Source organism: Gallinula chloropus (assembly GCF_964237585.1).
Source record: "Gallinula chloropus genome assembly, chromosome: 2".
Classification (NCBI taxonomy): Eukaryota; Metazoa; Chordata; class Aves; order Gruiformes; family Rallidae; genus Gallinula; species Gallinula chloropus.
In genome coordinates this window covers 74,712,458-74,734,250 of record NC_140086.1, presented here as the reverse complement: position 1 = coordinate 74,734,250, position 21,793 = coordinate 74,712,458, and the positions used below count along the sequence as shown (strand labels likewise).

The 21,793-nt window shown below is 40.1% G+C and overlaps 1 protein-coding gene across 1 annotated transcript in view; it reads right to left on the bottom strand.

Annotated features, from left to right (window-relative positions):
• FIGNL1 (fidgetin like 1) overlaps positions 1 to 21,793 on the bottom strand; it is a gene marked incomplete at both ends in the record, with an annotated part of 60,436 nt that overhangs the window by 13,419 nt on the left and 25,224 nt on the right. The window contains 5 exons of the mRNA XM_084260628.1: positions 1,748 to 1,849; positions 12,028 to 12,126; positions 12,840 to 12,859; positions 15,938 to 16,014; positions 20,423 to 20,490. Coding sequence (XP_084116754.1) covers positions 1,748 to 1,849; positions 12,028 to 12,126; positions 12,840 to 12,859; positions 15,938 to 16,014; positions 20,423 to 20,490 — 366 coding nt within the window. The remainder of the gene's footprint in view (positions 1 to 1,747; positions 1,850 to 12,027; positions 12,127 to 12,839; positions 12,860 to 15,937; positions 16,015 to 20,422; positions 20,491 to 21,793) is intronic.

Here is a 21,793-nt window from a genome sequence, read left to right as displayed (position 1 = left end):
CATTTTAAAGCCTGTTAGTTTTCTTTTTATTTTTCTTTTTTTTTTTTTTTGACAGGAAAGGCAAGTGATGCTGCTTTATTTTAAAGCTTGTTAGTTTTCTTTTTCTTTTTCTTTTTTTTTTGGACAGGAAAGGCAAGTGATGCTGCTTTTATTCTAGTCCAAAAGTTTCTTAGCTAGGTGTCCAATATTTAGATCCTACTGAACAATTTTCTTTCCCTGTAGATCTGATTTCTTCCTCTAGAGCATCAGGGACAGGGGACCAGATGTAGACGAACCACTGATCTGATTGAAAGTGACAATTCCTGTGTTGCTATGCTCTATTTCACCAGGGCTGCTCTTGTAAAGTAAACATAGAGCACTGACTCACAGCTGTCTGCAAAACTAGTGTTTGCTTGTTCCATGTGAGAGAACAGACTACACCCAGCATGGTGCTATTGAGCAATAAAAGCCTTAGAACACACACCTCAAAATCTTAAAAGTTCTTGTTAGGAAAGAAATTATATTTGTGTTTCCTCTTAAATGGAAAAACTCCTCATTCTGAAATCTATCCAATCCCCTAGCAACAGATCATGTTTCTGCTTTTATTTTAAACAAGATACATTCAAACAAAACCGTTTTCCTGTTCCAGAGGATTTCACCGTTACCTTGTTGTTAAAGATTCGTTAGCTCTGTCAGCCAGTTTCATCAGACTCTGGTAACTGAGGCAACTAAGTGACTGAGAAAATAATTTGTGGAAAGTAGTAGCATCACACTAGCCAGAGGGAGCTACAACGTGCTTGTGAACCTCCAGGAAAGCTAAAACCTGATTTGGGTATCATGTGAACTATAAAACACCAGTGCTGCTGTTATTATTGTTGTTCAGATTCATCATCCAATCCAGCCCTTTACAGAAGCTTTAGTTGCAAGCTCCTCTATTAAACGAGTTATGCACCTAAAACAGGACACTGATCGCCTTGCACTGTCTGATTAAACAAGACCACCCCCCCAACTACTGCAGCTCTTACCCCCTGAGCGCAGAATGAATTTTCTAGTTTTCTCAGGCAAGGTCTCTGCAACAGTGAACTGGCACTTACAGAGATTGTGGGGAAATGAAAGGCCAAGAGGGGAAAAAGGATCAATATTTAGGAAAAAAAAAAAAGGAGACCAGGGCAAGGACAGTTGGGAAGCTGGCCTCCTATCCAACCTGTTCCTACTCGTATCTTCCTCCAGTAAGCCCAGTCTGACTGTAGAATGTTATAAATGAAAGTGTATTATTTAAAGAAAACAAGAAAAAAAGGTTTACTATTCTAATCTTCATCCATTATAGTCAATATATAGATAAAAATATCTTGTATTTGACATTAAAAATGCACACATCTAAATTTAAGTTGAAAAGAAACATCTATTACACACACATGCACACACACGCCATATATAAATGTCTAGGAAAATATATTAAAACAATAATCTTCATCAAAGCCCATCAAATGTAGAATATAACAGTAACTGTGCATCACTGGGTAGACTTTCTTTGCCCAAACTATATATTTCCATGCCCTGATATGCTTGAATTTCTCTTAAACATTTTATTAATTTTCTAAAAATTTGTCTTAAACTTCTTTCTTTAGTCTGTTTTAATCCACACAAGCACCTACTACTTCCCTTAAAAAATACTCTAGTGTCTTAATTGCAAAGACTATATTCTATTGCAGTTTATTATATTGCTATAAAATATTACAGAAGAAATATGAGGTCTTAGCTGCCTTACCTTCAGCCGAAAACAGACTAGTCCCAGGACAACCTCAGCACAGATCTCAAATCTTTCATCCTGAAGGACTAAACGTTCAAACTGATGCGACAGCCCAACGTGCTGAGTGAGAGGAGAAAGACATTTATTCACATTGCATACATTTGATTCATCAAGAGAAAAGACGTGCTAAATTGTTTCTATCCCTAATCTGTTTTCCTCAGCTCCTTCTTCTGATACGTGATAATGTTCACGTCAGCCATCTGTTAGTGCTAACTTACTTAACACCCTGTTTATGACTTTCAGAGACCATATCAAACCATTTCTGTATTGGCCAACTCAGTCCATCTTAGGCAGTATTGTGCTGTTTCTCAGTGCAACACTTCAGCACAGTTTTATACCTGTCATGATAGCACATTAACAGTAAATAATTGTAATAATTTTTCTTTAGGATGGCTACCACCCCCAGTTTTGCTTGAGAATGACTGAAGAGTGCAAAACTCGTTGTAAGGAAAGGGGGAGATGCACAGATCTATGTAGAGAAAAGGATCACAGTTCCAGTGCAAAAGAAGCTGAAAAGATACACTTTCTAGAAGAGTTCATTTAAATAGGAGAACAGCTGTGAAGAAGGGCAGAACTTGGTCACTCTTCTGACCAGGGTGCTCAGGCCGAGTTGAGAAAAGTGGTGGCATCAAGAAAATGCATAGCAAACCTCATCCAACCTGTTTAAAACTTAGTGGGGAAAAAAGAGTGACTTTGGACACCAAGCCAGAACCATTATTTTGAAATGTAGATAATCTGTGCTCTTCCAAAATCAAAAAAATAAGAAAAATACCAACCAGGCATGCCAAACAGCTGGGAAGTCTTAACATCAGTCAGTGATGCTTGCATCACACTCATACCACATTTTGCTTTCTCCCAAATGGAAAAAAAACCCCCATATCCTCATCAAGTACCTGCAGTACCCTACCCAGCTCCCTTCACACTGGCTATCACCACTTCAGTGTTCACTGCCCTAAAAAAATAAAACAATAAGCTGCAACCATCTTAGAATTACAGTTTGCATGCAGGAGGCAGTTGTTCCTTAACTGTTATGTATTTATGATTATAAATAATTCTTTAAAAATAAACTACTAACTCCATGCCTTTTCCTTCTTTTGCAGTTTGCCTTTTTGCAAGTTCAAGGACAGATCTCAATCCAAAATGAAACATTTAGCTTTGGGCCAGGGTTAGATGTGGATTGTTTCCTCTCACAGGAACTTCTTCCAAAAGGTCAAGAACAAGGCAAAACAGAAATTACAGAAAAGAATAAAAAAAAAAAAAAACCCAACAGCACAAACAGATTTTGCAACCTTAATCATAGCTTTCTGATGTTTGTTTATTTCTTAAAATAGGAAAACATTGTTTATATTGAATCAAAGCATTGATTCAGAGCCTTCAGATTGGGCATTCTAGTACCTTATGCAACCAGCCAATCTTACTGTTGTTACCACTTCCTCTCTGATGTTTCTAACATCCATTTATCCTCTCTAAAATTAGCGTGAAAGGTCTTTGAGTCAGGAATCAGACCGATGAAATGCCCGACCCTCTTCAAGGCATTTGCATGTTCTGCTAATACAAACATCCTGAGCTTACAGCTCTGAAAACTGCCCATAAGTACGTGTGTCTCTGTACAGGTACTCGTGTACATAAGCGTGTGGAAAATGTATGTGAAACACACACACGTGTTTGAATAACCTTTGCCTGACTCCTCCTATCCTCGTGTTCTACAGCCTTAACCAAACTGAGGCCTTTTGCAGAGCCCCGCGCAGTTTCACGCTGCGTATACCAGGCCTTGGACATCAGAGCCATAAGAAATACACCACATTCAAAGAGATGAGGCCTGCTCAGCTGAAGATAATCACCAACTGAAATGATTTACCCGGGTAACAAGTGTAATAAACCAAACATTTAGGATTTGGCTTACTGCAAGTAGTTTCTACAAGAAAACACGGCACCCATGCTGTACCCAGCAGCGATGTCTTTTTATTTGTCTGTTTACTTATAAATTTCACTTTGCACTAATGCTTTTTTCGGGTGTTTGAAAGAAATAAAGTAAAGGGAGGATGGATAATATCCGGTAAAGCATAAATGAAAATGCTGGAAGCGTTTTGTAGGTGTTTCGGCACAAGTTAGTACTGCTATCCGTGGCGGGCCTCAAGGAGGAGCAATAATGTGTAATGCCACCGGGGGGCACCAAGGGGTTTGGATTTTACTGAGAGCTGACTCCGGTTTCACTCGTGTAGCTGTGCTGAACGCAATTACCCAAAGCCCTGCACCTTTGAACCTTGCGCTATTATCCTGAATTGCTTTTACAGAGATTGTGGCAACCAAACATGATTAAACCCGATCAAGTTAAACATTATTAAGCCTGGAAGTTCAAACTCTAAAACCAAAGGGCTCTTAGGTATGTCTCTGTGAGTCCCAGAGCCATACCCTCACTCGAGGTACAGAGCGTGGTCCTAACTCTTTCTCTGGAGATATTCAAGACCCGTCTGGGCACCTATCTGTGCAATATGAGCTAGGGAGCTGCTCTGGCAGGGGGGTTGGACCCGATGATCTCTCGAGGTCCCTTCCAACCCCTATGATTCTGTGATTCTATGAACTCGCAGGAGGTCACCTCTGCCTTGAGTGAGTCAACTTTTCAAGACAGGCAGGTAAATCATGAAGATTAAGAACTCTTCGGAGAACCACAGGCACTGAAATTAAGGATAGGAAAGAAGGAGATGTAAAAACTGACAGGCTGTTCTCAGTTTTTCTGCCGAATGTGTACTTACCAATCCTGACTTAGAGATATTTTAACCCTCCAAATGCTTCTGGTTTTGACATTTGTGTCATACTGTGTCCATAGCAGCATCAATTTTAAGTTTACACTCAAATATTATTTGACCTCTTCAAATTACTTTATTTAAAGTTGTTACATAACTTAACAAAAAAGTGGATGCACATGAACCTTACTCACTTACTGTTTCTACCAATATCATTTTGACAACCCCTTTATCATGCCGGTTCCCAAAGTGGAATCACACAGACTGCATTAATAGACTAAAAATTCTGGGAATGTAGGAATGGAATACCGGTCCTTTTCCTCACAGTGAAATTTAGCAGATTGAAGAAAATAAGCTTGCAAGGAATTTTTATGTATCATTATCTGTGCCAAGTAAATAACCATTGCTTTTCTGCACTGAGAAGGGAAAAAAGAAAAGGATCTAATTCATTTGGTTACTTAGAATTAAGGGAAATATCTTGCATAATCACTAAATTTGTGTCCTGGTTTTGACTGGGATAGTGTTGGGTTTTCTTCCTAGTAGCTGGTATAGTGCTGCGGTTTGGATTTAGCACGAGTATAATGTTGATAACACACTGATGTGTTAGTTTTTTGCCAAGCAGTCAAGGACTTAGCTTCTCATACTGCCCCACCAATGAGAAAGCTGGGAGTGCACAGGAATCTGGGAGGGGCCACAGGCAGGACAGCTGACCCCAACTGGTGGCATCGTGCCTAATATATAACTGGGGAGAGTTAGCCAGCGGGCACCATGCCTCAGGAACTAGCTGAGCATCAGTTAGTGGCTGGTGAACAATTGTGCTATCTTTTCCTCTTCTGTACTATTAAACTGTTTTTACATCAAGACCCAAGTTTTACCCCTTTTTTTATTCTCTCCTCTATCCCTCTGGGTGAGGGGAGTGTGGAAAAAAACGTCTGTGCAGTTGTTTAGGTCGCTGGCCAGATTAAACCATAATAGTTCTGGTGCCCAACATGGTGCACAAAGGGTTTGAGATGACAACAGATCTGACCAAAGCGTGTTACAACAAATTTGTTGTAAGCATCTGTTATATTAGTTTGATAGTCACTGGTTGCAGTGTTGTATTATGTGTCCACTGCTCGACTTGCTGTGCATATTCCCTCTGGTGCTGTTTATCATCTCCGCAAGATGGATCAAGGTTAATGTTCTGTTGCACTGTGTAATACTGGGTTACGATATGATGAAATTACTGTTTGTGAGACTAATCTGGTATTTGTACTTGGCCTTGCTGTCATCTCCATACTTCAGGAGCCATCTCAGAGAAACTGTTAATAATTACACTCTTTCCCTTTTTTCCTTGGAGAGTGAGCCTATGGGGCAGACACAAGGGGAGACCGTTTGCCCCGCTCCTTCACCTTCTCCTTTTCCTCCAGGACAGTTACAACAGATTTTGAGAATTCTGAATATCCTTGGGATGTTCAAACCAGCATGTTCATATTGTGAGGTCTCCTGCATGTGTTTCAGGTCTTGTTTAGGGCTAAACAGCTGCTTAAGAATACCACCCAGAGATCTTCTGAGGCTGGATAGTCATGGGTGCCATGGCATGTGGGAGAATATTGGCAGGTATCTAGAGAACTTCTTAGCTCTAATGCTTTGGAACTTCACTCCCAATCAACTACAGGACCCTGATAAAGTGAAAGAAAAATTCTGTGGCGATTCCATATAGGCACAACTCACCACACTGTGCTGGGACCTGGCCAGTATACACTGCTTGGCAGTGGGTAGCACCACTGGGTAGGGGGCAGAGACAGAAATGAAAACAAACCAGCAAGCACTACGCTACTCCAACTTCTGCAACAGGCACTGAAGATGAACCTGGGAAACAACTCACACCAGTTATCAGTTGCCCCTATACACAGGTAGCAAGGAGCAGATATGATGAGCAAGATTAGAAAGCCCCTGCCTCCAGCCAGGTGGAGGAGAGGAACAATTGGATTTATTGGACTATGTGGGTCTGGTGGCCTCATATGTCAGATCCACAGGAGTACAAGGCTGTAGTGGACACTGGTGCCCAGTGTACCCTAGTGCCATCGAGCCATGAAGGGGTGGAACCCATTTGTATTTCTGGAGTGACAGGAGGATCCCAGCAGCTAATTGTACTGGAGGCCAAAGTGAACCTAACTGGGAATGACTAGGAAAAGCACACCATTGTGACTGGCCCAGAGGCTCCATGCATCCTGGGCATAGACTGCCTCAGGAGAGTGTATCTCAAGGACACAAAATGGGTACTGGTGCGCTTTTGGTATAGCTGCTTTGGAGACAGAGGAAGTTAAATAGCTGTCCACCTTACCTCTTCTGTTGTGGGGTTTCTCAGCGTCAAGGAACAACAGGTGCCAATCGCTACCACAACAGTACACTGGCAGCAATACTGCACCAACTGAGACTCCCTGATTCCCATCCAGAAGTTGATTTGTTAACTGGAGAGTCAGGGAGTGGTCAGAATCAGGTCACCCTTCAACAGTCCCATAAGGCTAGGACAAAACAGATCCTGTTCTTGGGAATAAAATGACAAAATGGGAATTGTCAGATCACAATGGACATGATCAACAAAGTAGCAGCTATATCTCCACCAACTAACAAATAAGAAACATAAGCTTTCTTGGCATTGTGGGTCTTTAGAGGATCCATATTCTGAATTACAGCCTGATTGCAAGACTTCTCTATCACGTAACCCAGAAGAAAAACAGTCTCAAATGGGGCCCTGAGCAGTGACAAGCCTTCGAACAAATCACACAGGGAACGGTCCACGCTGTAGCCCTTGGGCCAGTCTGGGAAGGGCCAGAAGTAAAAAAATTATGCTTTACACAGCAGCCAGGAAGAATGGCCCTACCTGGAGTCTCTGGCAGAAAACACCAGGGGAAACTCGAAGATGACCTTTGGGGTTTTGGAGCTGGGGATATGGAGGGTCTGAGCCCTGCTGTTCTCCAACCAAAAAAGAGATACTGGCACCATATGAAGGGGTTTGAGCTACTTTTTTCAATTCTCTCCCCAGTTGCGCTGAGGCAGGGGAGTAAGCAAATGGCTGCAAGGCCTTTTTAGCTGCCTGCCAGGTTAAACTGCAACAACTTGTAAGGCATTAAAATATCATCCCTATTTAAAAAAAAAAAAAAAAACAACCTGGGTTTTGTATGTGTATGTGCAAATGTAAGTATAAATACAAATAATTCTGCATTTAAGTGCTTTAAACAGAATTTTTTTGGGGGGCAAAGCCTTCGAGAACTAAAATAGTTTTTGATTGAAGGAAGGTTTTCGGAAGCATCAGAATACATTAATATGTACATGCAAATAAGCATCATACCTGCCTAGCTTTGATCACTTCATACTTTTCCTCCAATAGATTTCACCTCTCTGCCTGCCTTAGCTCACATCCCACTACACTCTGAACGAAAATGCTGTCAAAAGAGTCTTCTCAGCAGCCACTTGGACTGTGGCGCTCCCCAGTTGAAATACTATCTCTGATGTTAATTTTTAATGGAACTCATTATCCTCAGCACAGGCAAGATTTTTTTTCCCATCCAATAAAGGATTTAAAAACATTAACTGCTACATTTCTGAAGTTACTTCTAAGCTCTTTACAAGGACTTAAACCTACAGAGGAGTAATATATGGTCAGCAGTTTGCAAATGGGCCATTTATAAATGGGCCATTTGGGTTTCACATTTATACAGACTCTGAGTGTTTGGAATCAGTCCAGAGGAATGTTATTGTTGTTGGGTTTGCCCTCTTTGTGCATCTCCTCTGTGGCTTTGGGACTTACTTCCAAAGGTGTTTTTCTTTCCCCACATCCTGGAGAGATGACTGTCCTCCCCTTTACCAACTGCTTTAAAACTTACACTTTGCAATAGGTTAATATTGAGAGTTGGGCTTGTTCAGCATGGAGAAGAGAAGGGTCTGGGGAGCACTAATTACGGCCTACCAGTACTTAAAGGGGTCTTACAGGAAAGTGGGAGAAGGACTGTTCACCAGGGAGTTCAGTGATAGGACAAAGGGTAATGGCTTCAAGCTGAAAGAGTGTAGGTTTAGATAAGACATTAGGAAGAGATTCTTTACTATAAGGGTGGTGAGTCCCTGGCACAGGCTGCCCAGAGAAACTGTGGCTGCCCCCTCCCTGGCAGCGTTCAAGGCCAGGCTGGATGGGGCTTTAGGCAACCTGGTCTAGTGAGAGGTGTCCCTGCCCATGGCGGGGTGGGGGTTGGGAGGGTGGAACTAGATGATCTTTGAGGTCCCTTCCAATCCAAAGCATTCTATGATTCTATGAATATTGTATGTTGTGTGGGAAAGGAGTGCATAACTGGAAGGTTTAGAAAACAGAAGAAATTACTGTATCTAAATCCAAGTCACACATCTGCTAGGAATATTTCAGTTCCTAAATACCTTCCTCAGTCCAGGCAAATGCCAGGTTGCAGTGGTTATCTAGTCATTTTGATGCAGACTTTAAGGCTGCAAACATAACAAACATATTTTTTCTTAAAAAATACTAATAAAAGAGAAAAAATAAGAAAGAAAGATACAAATACTTTTGTGGCAGTTTACATCCAGAAAAAAATAAAGTTTGTGAAGAGGTAGTTGCAGATATCTTTGGACTTCCATACAGAAGCTTGCTATTCACACAGCAAATAGGATGACTTCTTAAGCAGTGCTTTTCCCCTCCATATTATGTCAGAAGCTTATCACTGTTGAAAATCTCAAATCACTTTGAAAGTAACACCTGGCTGTGCAAAAGAAGCCTAACTAAGAGTCTATAAACACTGAATAAATCTTCCTACAGTTTTCTATGACTTAGGAGCTGATGTGTCTTTTTTTTTCCCTATAGCATCTATATTGAGATTTGTATAAACTCAGAAAGGAATTGAAAACCTGGGTCCCAGATCTCTCAATAAAGCCCAGCCCTGCATCTGGACAAGCATGTCTTAGCTACTGTTGTATAGCATGAACAGGAATGCCATGCCCCACCACAGATACATTGACACATGAAAAATATGTGATGTACAACTGCATGCTACCTCTCAAACAAGTTCCAGCCCAAGGAGTTGTTTCAAACCTCTGCTCTTCTGCATCCCAGGCCCTTTCCCTGGGGCAACTCCCTAATAACAGAGAGAGTCCTTCTTCCTGCTTCCCCATCTCCAGCCACCCTGCTTTCCACTTGAAGGCTGTAATACCTGCTTCTGCCTCTGTTCCTACATCTCTTCTCATTCTTCTTTCTACTTATGTCCACTTTATGACCCACTGTAATAAATGCAGCTTCAGAAATAATTCTAGCAACTCAAGACACAGCTAGAAGCCCCAAGTACACAAGATAGAGTAGCAGCTAATCCCTTCAAGGGCTGCCCTTTGGTCCTTTTGCATGGCAATGGCAGTATAAAAGCGGTGCTTTGCAAGACACTCTGACATGTTCAAAAGAAAGCAGCTTCTCAAGGCCAGACACTGGGACAACGTTAAAGTGAAGTTAATGAGTGAAGTTCCAAATTACTTTTTGTTCAGAAGCTTGCCAATAGGTTTGAAAATACACATCAGGCTGGCTTACATCCTTCATTACTACACTACCAAAAGAAAAGTCATCACAATAAATATGGAGGAAAACAGACAGGATATGAAACAAGTCTTAAAATTATTTTTCAGCTACTGATAGAGCTTTACCAACATGCCTGGGTCTTAAATATTGTTAGAGGAGGGAGCAAAGGAAATGCAAATATTTCTTGAAACAGAAGTTCAACAGAGAACTTCTAGAAATAGAATCAACTTCTTTTTTTAAGCAGCTTTGGAACACACTGAATTTAATCAACACTAATCTGGGTGGAATAGTGAGGAGAAACTAATGGTTCCAGTTTGACAGATGTATACAGTGATCCAAATTTTGCACTTAATTACCCCTCTTGCCCATTCAAAGTTGCAAACTTAAGGTAATAACGTATTTTCTCTGTACACCAGGGAACACCTTAGTCTTTAATGAAACATTAAACATCCATGCTCGATTCAACAAGCCCTTGGAAGTCTAGTGGTCTGAATTACCTTTACGAATAAGGGAACATAATGGAGTTTTGCTTTGGAGTTGCTTAGCCTTACTGAACTGTGTTACCACAAAAAGTATGAAAAACCCCCAAATCAGTCTTCAGCCATGATCATCACAAGACAAGCGCTTTTTGGCTGGACAGTTGGGGAAATGTCTGGGAGACAGAGTAACAGGGAGCTTGTTGAATGTAAACACTGACCTGTAGAAATCAGCCTGATAAAAGGCTGCGTAATTAATAAGGGGCTTCCAACCCTCAATTTCCCAGTGAGAGATTTAGCCCTACTTAAAAACTTGGCATCATATTAAAATAATTGCAGTCTCCAGAAATCTAACCTCAGAGAGAAACCCGCTAGAAACTGAAACGGTACCCTAGTAAAGTGCTAACAAGCCTTGTATCAGTTTTTCATTGGAAGGGTATGTATCAGGTTGCCACAAGGAACAAGAGCATCAGGATTGCCACTCTTGTCTAAATTAATTTCTGGAAGCCTTGTTAAGGATAAAAATCCAACTCAGATATACGTACAGCCAGCTGAAAATTATAGTGTGATAAAAATGTGAAGCGAAGAGGGTACCCTTCATCCCAGAACCTTTTCAAGTCAAGATTGACTCATGCAGCGATTTTACAGCAGTGAAAAAGCCTTTCTTAGGAATTAATCTGTTTAGTACCACAACAGAAGGGAATGTGTGTCTGCAGAAAGTTTGGTATACTAGAACAGACTCTGAGCTAATGGATATTTTTGTAAATATTTAGAGCCAAGTCAAGGATCTCTCCTTGTTAGCAGTTTCCCTAAACTTCATAAAGATGAAAGGTATGCTTGAATTTGACTTTGCTGCTATGGAGGAAGTATATCTATAATTCAGACTGGCGCCAGGTGTGTTTTTTGTGATAACCTTCCCCCCCCCCTTCCTTTTTACGTTGAGAATAAACTTAGTACTTATTCATAGCAATGTTAAACTGTAAATAGTACACATCCTTTTTAAAAAAAAACAAGGTGGATTTTAAACAGGAAACAAACAACAGAGGTAGACATGCCAACAAAGTTACTGTATCATAAATGCAGCCTAATGACCTTAATCCTAATGTAAAGATGTTATCAAGGCACGCACATGAATAAAATAAAGAAGTCATGAATAAACATGTTTTCCCCAATTAAAACCATTAAAGTGCTCTGGCTTAATTTCAGAGGGAACTATGGTCCCACATTGTAGAAATTCCCGATTCCTAGACGCGTCTTCTCTAAAGATTAACACAAAACAGATGACAGTTTCAATCCTGCCATGATACGAAATTCTGGTTACTAACAGGCAGCACCCCTATGGAACCCAGCTGCCCAAAACCAGCTGTCTGTGCTCTCTGTTGAGTGCAGAAGTCATGGGGAGTAGACAGGTAGCAAGCTCCTTTTCCCTTGCCTTCCCTTCCTATTACCCAGGAAAGCAAGTTCAGTCACCTTGCGGATATGCTCCTGCAGTCCCCTGACCCCGTACATCCTCAGCACGAACCAGAGCTTCAGGGAGCGGAACCTCCTTCCCAGGGGGATTTGCCAGTGCTGCAAGCCAAGGAGAAGGGAGGACAGCCACATTAGAAGTCACTGCAGAATTGGTACGTTCCGCGATGATCGCGTGCCGCATTTGCCACATCCTACAGGCAGTTGTTAGAGGTGGGTCAGATGACAATAGAAATGTCTCTTTCTAGTTAATAGACATGAAGTGTCTGACCCTTCAACACTCGAAATTTTCACATGAAAATTGGAAAAGCAGATGGGTGTCAGAATGGGAGGGTCACAAGGCAAATCAAATTTTCTTTCTGCATCCTGAATTGTCCTTGAAGGCTTTGGAAAAATATGTGTCTGAGAAACTCATGTACGCTGGCTTGCTTAGAGTTGTGGGACTGGCATCCACAATGACAAGCCCATTTTCCATTTCAAAACAACAGTGATTCCACCAGTTAAATGTTGAAACACAAGTACATTTAAAAAATGTATTATTCACTGTGTTAAGGAGAAAAATATCTTTAGGACATTTCGTTCTACTGCCTAAACCTTGAGATATTACACATGCAAGATGATTTCTGCTTTTAAACAGTTGGGTGGAGGTTTTTTTTTTCAAAGAAATAGAACTTCAACTTGAGGAAAGTTAAAACTTTAGCAATCTAAAGAAACATATGTTTTTAAGGTTTATGATAGCAATAGAAAATAAAAGTCCTGGAGATATTGGTGCATAAGAGTAATAGTATTAATTATTACATTGATGCTGTACTTACCCGGTAATCTGTTACAAGGCCTGGAAGTTAAAGAAAAAAAATGGTCATGTTGCTTCATCAAAACAGCCAAAACCTACAACTATTGTAATGCTATTGAAAAAAACTCTCTTATCCTTCCTAAAGTCTAAAGGACTTCTCTAAGAAACTGTGGAAGCATCTGCTTAGCTTTCTTATTCTGCTTTATTATTCTGCAGTGGAGTATAAGCTTTGTAGGGAAGTATGTACTGCAATTCCAAGGGAAAGTGCTGGCTAAGTGGAATTATGAACCACAAGGTATTGTACAGAACTGTAGCTTCTGAATTTGATCAGTTTACATCATTTATGTAGTTTCTGGAGGTAAATAGACTGTATTGCCTATGTTACGAGCTCTGTGGCCAATGTTCTCTCATCAGAGAAGCCAAAACAAGAAAGAACCATGATCCTTCTACCCCACAACATAGAGCTATTTGGTTCTTTAGCCTGTTACTAGGTTATTTTCCAGATCTAAAAAATAAATAAACCCCCCCACACACACAACAACCAACAACTGTTAACCTGTTCCCTGATTTCAGGAAATGAACCTGGCTGTCTCAGCTTGGTATTGAGGTAATTTGATAATGCTCATGTTCTTCTGCCTTGTAGCAGCCATTTTCATTTGACAGCTGCAAGACTGGTAGCAAAGAGAGTAAAGCAACTGGTGATAGATAAATAATCCTACGCTCCCGTAAGGGGCTATGTCTAATGATCCACAACAACGCCTTTCACAAGCTGTGAAGCAGAATGCAATCCATGATTAGTCCTTGATTACAAGCCTCGGTCTTACATCTGTATTTAACCAGGGGGAATTGCATTGTGGGAGTATACGTGGCATTCACAACAGAGTATAAAGCTGCATTCTTCTAGCACTGCCATTAGGATTTGACCTATATCCTGGGTTGCCAGGCAAGTTAGTGTAATCTTCCTGGTGTGATAATGCAGATCACTTGAAATTATAACTAATGACAAAATAAAGACTTTCCCCTTGGGGTCACACATAATTGCCATATGCTTATTAAGAGCAATTGCTCACAGATAGATATATTTTTTCCGCTCATTTAAATTCTTGAGTGAGAGATGAGCAAATTCGAAAATGCTACTTCATTTGCCTTATAAACCAGGATTGGAATTCTCAGACCTGAGCAAGCAAGACCATGCCTTAGACAAATCCTATTTCTGCGAGTGCTGCCACCCTCCCTGTAAAGCAGACAGGGATCAATAGGAACTGTACCAGCCTAACACCTTTACAAATGTGACTATTTTTATTGAAGACATAAGCTTGGTTTGGATTTAACAGTTTAACTGGAGGCATTTGTGCTTGAAAAGTGTTGTGCAGCTCGTTAGAAAATTGATACGGAATGGGAATAGAGCATAGAAAAAATTAGCATCACTAGTACTGCTAGTAATCAGCTGATCAATTTGGAGTCATGATGTCCAGATCACATAATGTGCTGTCACAGCTTCTGACAGCAAGAGGAAGGCTGCACAACTTAGTCCCCAACTGGGGAGATTTCAGGGAGTTTTCAGGTCGACTAGGTGGCCTCACTGAGAGCACCTAGTTTTTCAGAAAGGTTTGATTTTGCTTCCGGTGTTATTGAACCTGGGGAAACCTAAGGTTCTTGTATCAGCACTGCCAGTGGTCACAAGGACATATTTTCACTTTAGATATCTCTCCTCAGGATAAGTATTTTTCACGTATGTTAAGCAAAAGCTAGTAATGTAAGTGTACTTGCTGTAACTTGTATTTTTCATTTTAAAAGGCAAAAAAACCCCAGTATATATTTTTCCTAGCTATTCTAGACTTTGGAGGGTGAGCCTCAGCTCCAGAGTTCTGGCATTTCCCTGTTTATCACACTCTACTCTGTTTGCATTCCTTGGAAATGTAGAAAAGGAATAAAATGCAATATTACTGCCAGTTCAGGATTAAGGCACGGGAATCCGTTTCTTCTGGGTCTTTTTAATGAATGGTGGAATTCTGGACAGTATTAATTTAAATGTTCTGGATAGTATTAACTTAGAAGTTCACAGCCATAGCAGAGAGAGAAGAATGCAGAATGCACTTCTGAACACAGATCACCACCAGCAATTCCAGGAAAAAAAAAAATATGAGGTAGAGTAAAAGTGTAAGAACATCCACGTGTGATTCACCCTCCTGAGAAAGCGATGAGGGAACTTGCACGACGCGTTGAGGCCGCAGGTCTGCGACCTTCTTCACAAGTAATCGGCTATTAACGGGGCGCGTAAAACCGTGCCTGGGGATGGCGAGCGGCACTCCGCGGTTGCTCGGTGTGCGTAAGGAGCAGCACTAATCCAGTAAGGAGCTTTGTAAGGGGCCTATGATTTGTAAGTTCTATGTGAGCGTTTTGTACCCGAAGGACAGATAGTCTGCACTTACCTCATTCTCTCTCCAGTCAGTTAGAACATGGGAGCAACAGGGTAACAACCCAGACAGCTCTCATTCCAAACAGCACAGGTAGTAAACAGAGCCCACCTTCCCTTTGTGGTTTCAGGGGGTGTTTTCTCCTAACATGGGTATTTCACAGAATCACAGAACTATAGGGGTTGGAAGGAACCTCAAGAGATCATCCAGTCAAATTTGAAAATTTGAATCACAGCTTGATAGCATAGCTAAGAAGAAAGGCCACAGATTTTTTTAGAAGCCCTAACAACAACTCTTATCTTGAATCTATTCTCGGAAAAGAGGTGTTGGGGAAGGCAGGACTCCATAGGCAGGGCCCAGTATGGTTTATCTGATTACCAAAGGATCATTAAGAATTTTCTCAACACTCCTACCAAGAGTCGGTGGTAAATCTGGAGCTGGGGAAATCCCAATGCAAAAGTATAAATGCAACGCTTTATAAAATGGCTTTCCATCAACTGCTTCTTATACCAACTAAAATCTCACTAGATGTGTGCTTGCATTTTAATAAGCTTAACTCCTTGGGGGAGATTGGAAATGGAAATAGGCTCCTAAACAACTTAGGTAGTTTTGAGAATTTCGGTTATCATCTTAGATCCTTTTTTTCCATTAAGTACCGATAAGCAAACAGATTAATAATTAGCTCATTTAAATATAGAGTTACCAGACTCCTGATGGTGATGCTGCAGGTAAAGAGGTTCTAATTTAAAGGCACCTGTTAAATCTGATCTTTTTTTCACCCTGCATTAAAAAAAAAAAAATCAAATTGAGAAACTCAAGAATTAAAATTCAAGGGATTAGATTTCCGCAAGAAGTGAAGGCAAATTGAATGTGTTTAAACTGGCATATTTCCTGAGCACAGCCTGTGCCATTTTCAGTGCTTTTTCACAGCCATATCAGTACTGTACTTACAAGTAGTTAAGTGTAAGGCTCAGCAGGAACGGGCAGCATGACTGCACGACTGCATATTTAAAAACAGACAAGAAACAGACACAGAGGATCTTTTTATGGTGATAGACACTCACACCAGAATGTGAGACTAGTGAAGCAATGTTAATGTTTGCAGTCAACAGAAGTTGCCTTGAAATTGCTGCAGCACAAAGCTGTGTGGGAAGAGCTGTGGCTTCCTAGACACCGTGCACAGCCACGCTGAGGCTCTGTGGATGCTGGCCACTGCCTCTCCCTGCCGTAGTGGCTGCAGCGGGCACTAGCAGGGCAAGCCCCCACCCCATCCAGGGTCAGGCTTCCCTCTTGCACCACCCTGCCCTTAGCTGGATCCCATGTGCAATTACTGCCAGGCACGATGCAAAACCGAGAGGCATACCTTGCTATTGCCAACTGGCGGCTGGTGTAACTGGACTGAGGTTCAAATGCCAGAGTGACCCTTTTAGAGAGACCAAGCTCCATTTTGCCAGTGGGAAATAACAAGATTTTGCTGGTTCGTGCTTCACTCTATGTGTAGGATTGACTCACCTCTACAAATGATGAGGTTTATAGAGGCAAGAAAAGAAGAAACCAGAAATCAAAAAGGGAGAGACTGCTACATAATTATATTAGGCCTATAGATATTTCAGAAGGTAAGCAATAGTTATGTCAACACTCAAACTAACAAAAGCTCAACCCCTTCATGTTGTTCTGTGCGCTTGGGGTGGGGTGTCTTTTATTTGTTTTTAATGTTTTGCTGTAAAATTCTGATTAAAAATCTAATTTCCAGCATGCTAGTGTGTAAGTATAAACGCGCAGGCAGTACATGCTCCCCATTTTATCCACTTCTAGACTATTCTCTTAGATGTCTTATTCAAATAAACAAAAAGACCTCACACTTTTGTGGTCAGGAGAGTACTAAGGTTAACAAAGTACTTGCCATCAGGTCTGGAAAGTATGTGACTGAAGTTAAGTAAGCTTATGCACATGCAAAGTAGTAAAAGACATTTAGAATAGTCTCAATAAAAGCAATTAGCAATTTATTTATGTGATGAAAATAGAAGGAATAAACTATTATCTGAAAGCAAGTTTAATCAGAGTAGATATTGTGAACAAACCCTAAGTTATTCTACTGTAGTTTATTTGATGCATTTTATTACTTTAACATATTAGTGTTTTAGTAGCTTGTTCCATACGTAACTAACCCAAGTTATAGGCAATGCCAGTAGCTGTCTTGTGAGAGCTTCATTCCTTCTTCTGTAATATGCTGTGCTCAACAATGGAACACATAACTACTCTGCAGGAACATCTGGCTGCCTAGAAGCTATAAAAATGCTGTCATCTTACACTTCCTTAGTGAAGTTACTGCTTATAAAAGATAATGTCTGTTCCATCTGGGGACTTCACGGGTCTTAATCTGGCAACCATGAAAAACTACCTAAAAGGATTACTAAAATAGATCCAAAGCCTGGACATCAATGTGTATGAACCAGTTGAGTTGCACCTCTATACACCATGTCTAGATTTCACCCTATGTATTTAAACTTCTCTGCAGTAAGTGATTGTGTGGTCTGGCAATGGACAGACAGAAGGTTCTTAACTTTCCTTGCAAAGACCCCTGACTGGCTGAAGGATTGTAACTATATATTTCCAAAATGTCAGTGATAAACTAGAATTATTTAAGGCTTGATGTTATGCTAGCAGGCTTACTAAGACCTAGCCTGAGTGGCACAGATTCACAGATTAAGTATTTATAATACAAAATGCACAACAAAAGTCCTGGTCAAGAAAATAGTGAAAAATCTGTGGAAAGTGACTGACTTGGATTGCTCCCCTGCAGTTTTTAAAAGCCTCGTTCTCTTCTGCCCATTTTAAATGATAGATACAACAACCATAAAGGTGACTTTTTATTACAAACCAACAGGAAATTGTCACTTCCTCTCTACATATAATCATTACCTGCAAACACTTTCCTTCCCAAACAAAAGTTAGCACTTAAACCCTTGAAGGAGTAATAGAAGAGCAAAAATACCAAGACTTCCTAAGATTATTTTCACTCTGTCTGAAAGAAGAAATTTCTTATAATATTCCAGAGAACAAATTAAACAAGTCAGGCAAAACTGACTGGTAGTTTCAAGGCAAGGTTTCCAGAGGACCCTAACATTTGAATATGGAAAATACCACCACCACCCCCCTCGGAGTGGCTATATTAAATTCCGTTTTATAGGAAATTGACTGCTTTTCTCCCTACATCAACAAGTCTGAGAATGTTTTACAATAGGCTTACAATGAAATTGCCTCCAAATCCCTAATGACATCAGTGCTATGTATTGCACTGAGTAGTGAAATAATTACATTACAGATCTAATGGCTAGATTATCTTAATCAACTTGCAGAGAAAAGAAATGGGAGTGTTTATTAGGCAAAGTGCTGAGGAGCCTGGGTGATTTAGAAGCCTGTCCATCAATGGAACTCATCTTAATTTGATTCTGAAGTGGTGTTCACTGTTTCTTGAACTCTTTCTGTATTGTTACAGTATCACAGTTAATATTTCCCGTGGATCCTAAGAGGACTAAGTGTTCTACTGTGTTCATCATCCAGCTACTTTTCCTTCATCCTTTATTACTACATTTCACTTTTTCAGGTAGTGTTACAGTTTGTAAGAGAGGTGAATTTTGGACAGGGGCTCTAGAAGTAGTTGAACGATGGATTTATTCGCCTTCAAGTCAAAGAGTTCAGATTTTAAAATATACTTCATTCCTTATTAAGTGACTAGGACCTATGCATAGATGCCTTGCTGAATTTAAGCCTGGAAGGCTATAGTTGTGAAGCTTTCAATTTGAGTAAGGAGACGTTGCAAGGTTTCTTGAGATTCCTTGTAATGGAAACTTTCTACCTATGAAAAGATGCACTTGGTGCAATGGCTTACCTAAAAAAACCAAGCTACCTTTGTTCCTGGAAAGGCAGATAAAATACTTTTAACATCGTTCCACTGACAGGAGAATTAAGGAGAAATGAAACCAGTAGGGACTAGACTCTGGCCTCTAATTGTTCTACAAACATTAGAGAGAATGATGATGTATTTTCTCATTTCCAAGCAGTTACTTTGTTAAGAGTGTCATTGAGAGATGAGAAAAAATGGGAGAAACTAACAAAGGAGGTCCACCATCTTTCTGTTTCTATATACAGAGAGATACAGTTAGTGAAGAGATACTTATAAACTGGAGCATTGGATTAATCACGGGTACAACTGATGAATCGGGGTCAAAACGTAAGCCATTTACTGTTAGGAAAAGAAAAAAAAAACCATAATGGCTTGGAAAATTTGAAGTACCTATGAGCCAAAGGTTAACCAAAGGTACCTGAGTCACCACTGTCTCAGACTTCTTTTTTCTTTTAAATAACATGACCTTTTTCTGGATGATGTTTTAGAGTCTTTTTTTTAACCCCAAGTTTTCCCTTCTTTTTTCGTTTATGTAAATTTTGCCCTATTATGACTGAAATTAATCTTTCCATTGGTTTTGATAAACAGTCTGAATAGCTGTTTTGCTGTAGTACCATTAGTCATGATGTTGGTACACACAGAGTTCTGGATATTCCAGTTTGGGACATAATAGGATCATCTATAATTACGACTGCTATTGTTTCTGTTATGTCACTTTGTTTCAAAGTATGTCTACTTGATTTCTACTTTGGCATCTTTTCATATCAAAATGTCGTCTCTTCTGTTGTCTGGGGAAGTTGAAAATCAGTACAAAATTGCATAAATAGTCCTTTTTGAAAACAACTTTTTTTTCAACAGCCAAATCTAAAAAGAATTGTCAGAAAGGCTTTTGAGAGAATCAAGGCTCAAACATAAAGAAACTTTATGGAAAAGAAGAAAAAGCTCTGGTTAGCATGCTGTTCATTACACTAACATCCTTAAAGGAGTTTTTTTCATTCATACTTCAAACAGTCCCCAAATGGAGCAAGTACGAATCTGCAGACTTTCCAGGATTTCTCTGTCTCTGGAACACAAGGCAGAGCTCAGGCATATTTCTAAATTTGACTTTTTTGTAACTCAGATTAAGTGAGTGAATTTTGTAAATAATTTACAAGAGTCAAAGCTACCCAGAAGTCCTCATTTCAATAGAGAAAGCTAAATATATGTCTACTGCTAAAAGGCAGACTAATTTAACATCTAGGTTTTGCCTCTTGCAAAGTTTTCTTTTACTGTAATACTTACCACATAGCAGAGCAGTCAAAATTCACTAGGAGCCATTTGTGAGGATTGAAGTTAAATGAATCTGCAAACTGAGAATGGATACATAAATAAATAAATAAAAGAATTATGAAAGAGAAAAGGATCTGTGTGCTAATGGTACAACTGTCAAATTGTCTGAGTACATCATAACTATGAATGAATTCCTGCAGTATAGATAACGTACATGCTGATGTCACTTTACTTAAGAACTATTATAGTTAAATCATTTATTTTGGGGATGGGATTCGAGTTAGGTGTGCAGCTAGCCTATTGGTATTATCAACATTTTGAGAATTTGCTAACTATTATACTTCGTAGATACATATGTTTTAAAAATTATATATCTCAAAAATCCACATACTCAGGAACATCCACTGTGGTTCATATCACAATTTCCAATAACAATCCACTACGCTTTCTATTTCCAAGGCTATTAAACATACACACGTAAAATACATACAGAGAGACAGAGGATATATCTAGCTCGGAATATGCATATCACATTCATTCACAAAAATTACAACTGAGCAGGAAATGGGGTTGGTTTGGGGTTTTTTTTACTGCTAGGGCATTTTCTTTTAGTAGCAGTCATTTTTTTCATCTAAGTCAAAAGAGAAACCAACACAGAATAAGCATTCACAGTACATGCATATAGAAATCATCCAACAGCCCATTTTACTTGGCATATGCTCAGGTGTGTCATCAGAGGAAAGCCAGGTAGGTAAGATGGACATCATGGGGGAAAGGATTCAGCTGTGGGTTGTGTGCTAACAAAGGTAGAAGCAGTCAGCCCTACAAAGGAGACCTGCAGCACCAGGGTCTGACTACTTCATATAGCACTTTCCTAGTCTCATTTGCTTCTCATAACCTTCCCTGTCACTTGTGAACAGTTATCAGTTGCTCTCGTAGGAGGAGATTGTCTGTCTGTCTATCTATACATCTATCTAGCTATCTCCCTGTACTATGTAAGGTAAGAAACCTATTTGTGGTTGTTAAATATTTACTCTATGACAAATGCTGGCCCAGACAAGGTATGCTGTTTCATTTCCTTCAGGAACCAATAACAATAATTTAAAAAATATTCCCCCACAGGAAATTACAGCAAGCTTCATTTGCAGATAAAAAAGAGACAGAAAGAAATGCTTTATTTGTTAGGGGGGTTTCCCTCCTCTTCTTCATTAGTCACTACCTATCAGTGCTGTGTTTAAACTTCTGGCTCTACCAAACAGTAATATTTTCTCCACTGACATGGAAGAAAAGGACTTATCTGACTGTCTGAGGGGAGCAGCAGGAAATTGAAGTATTCTTATCTAAGCAACTGAATGCCAAGCAGCTTAGCGAGGCAGGGGGAAA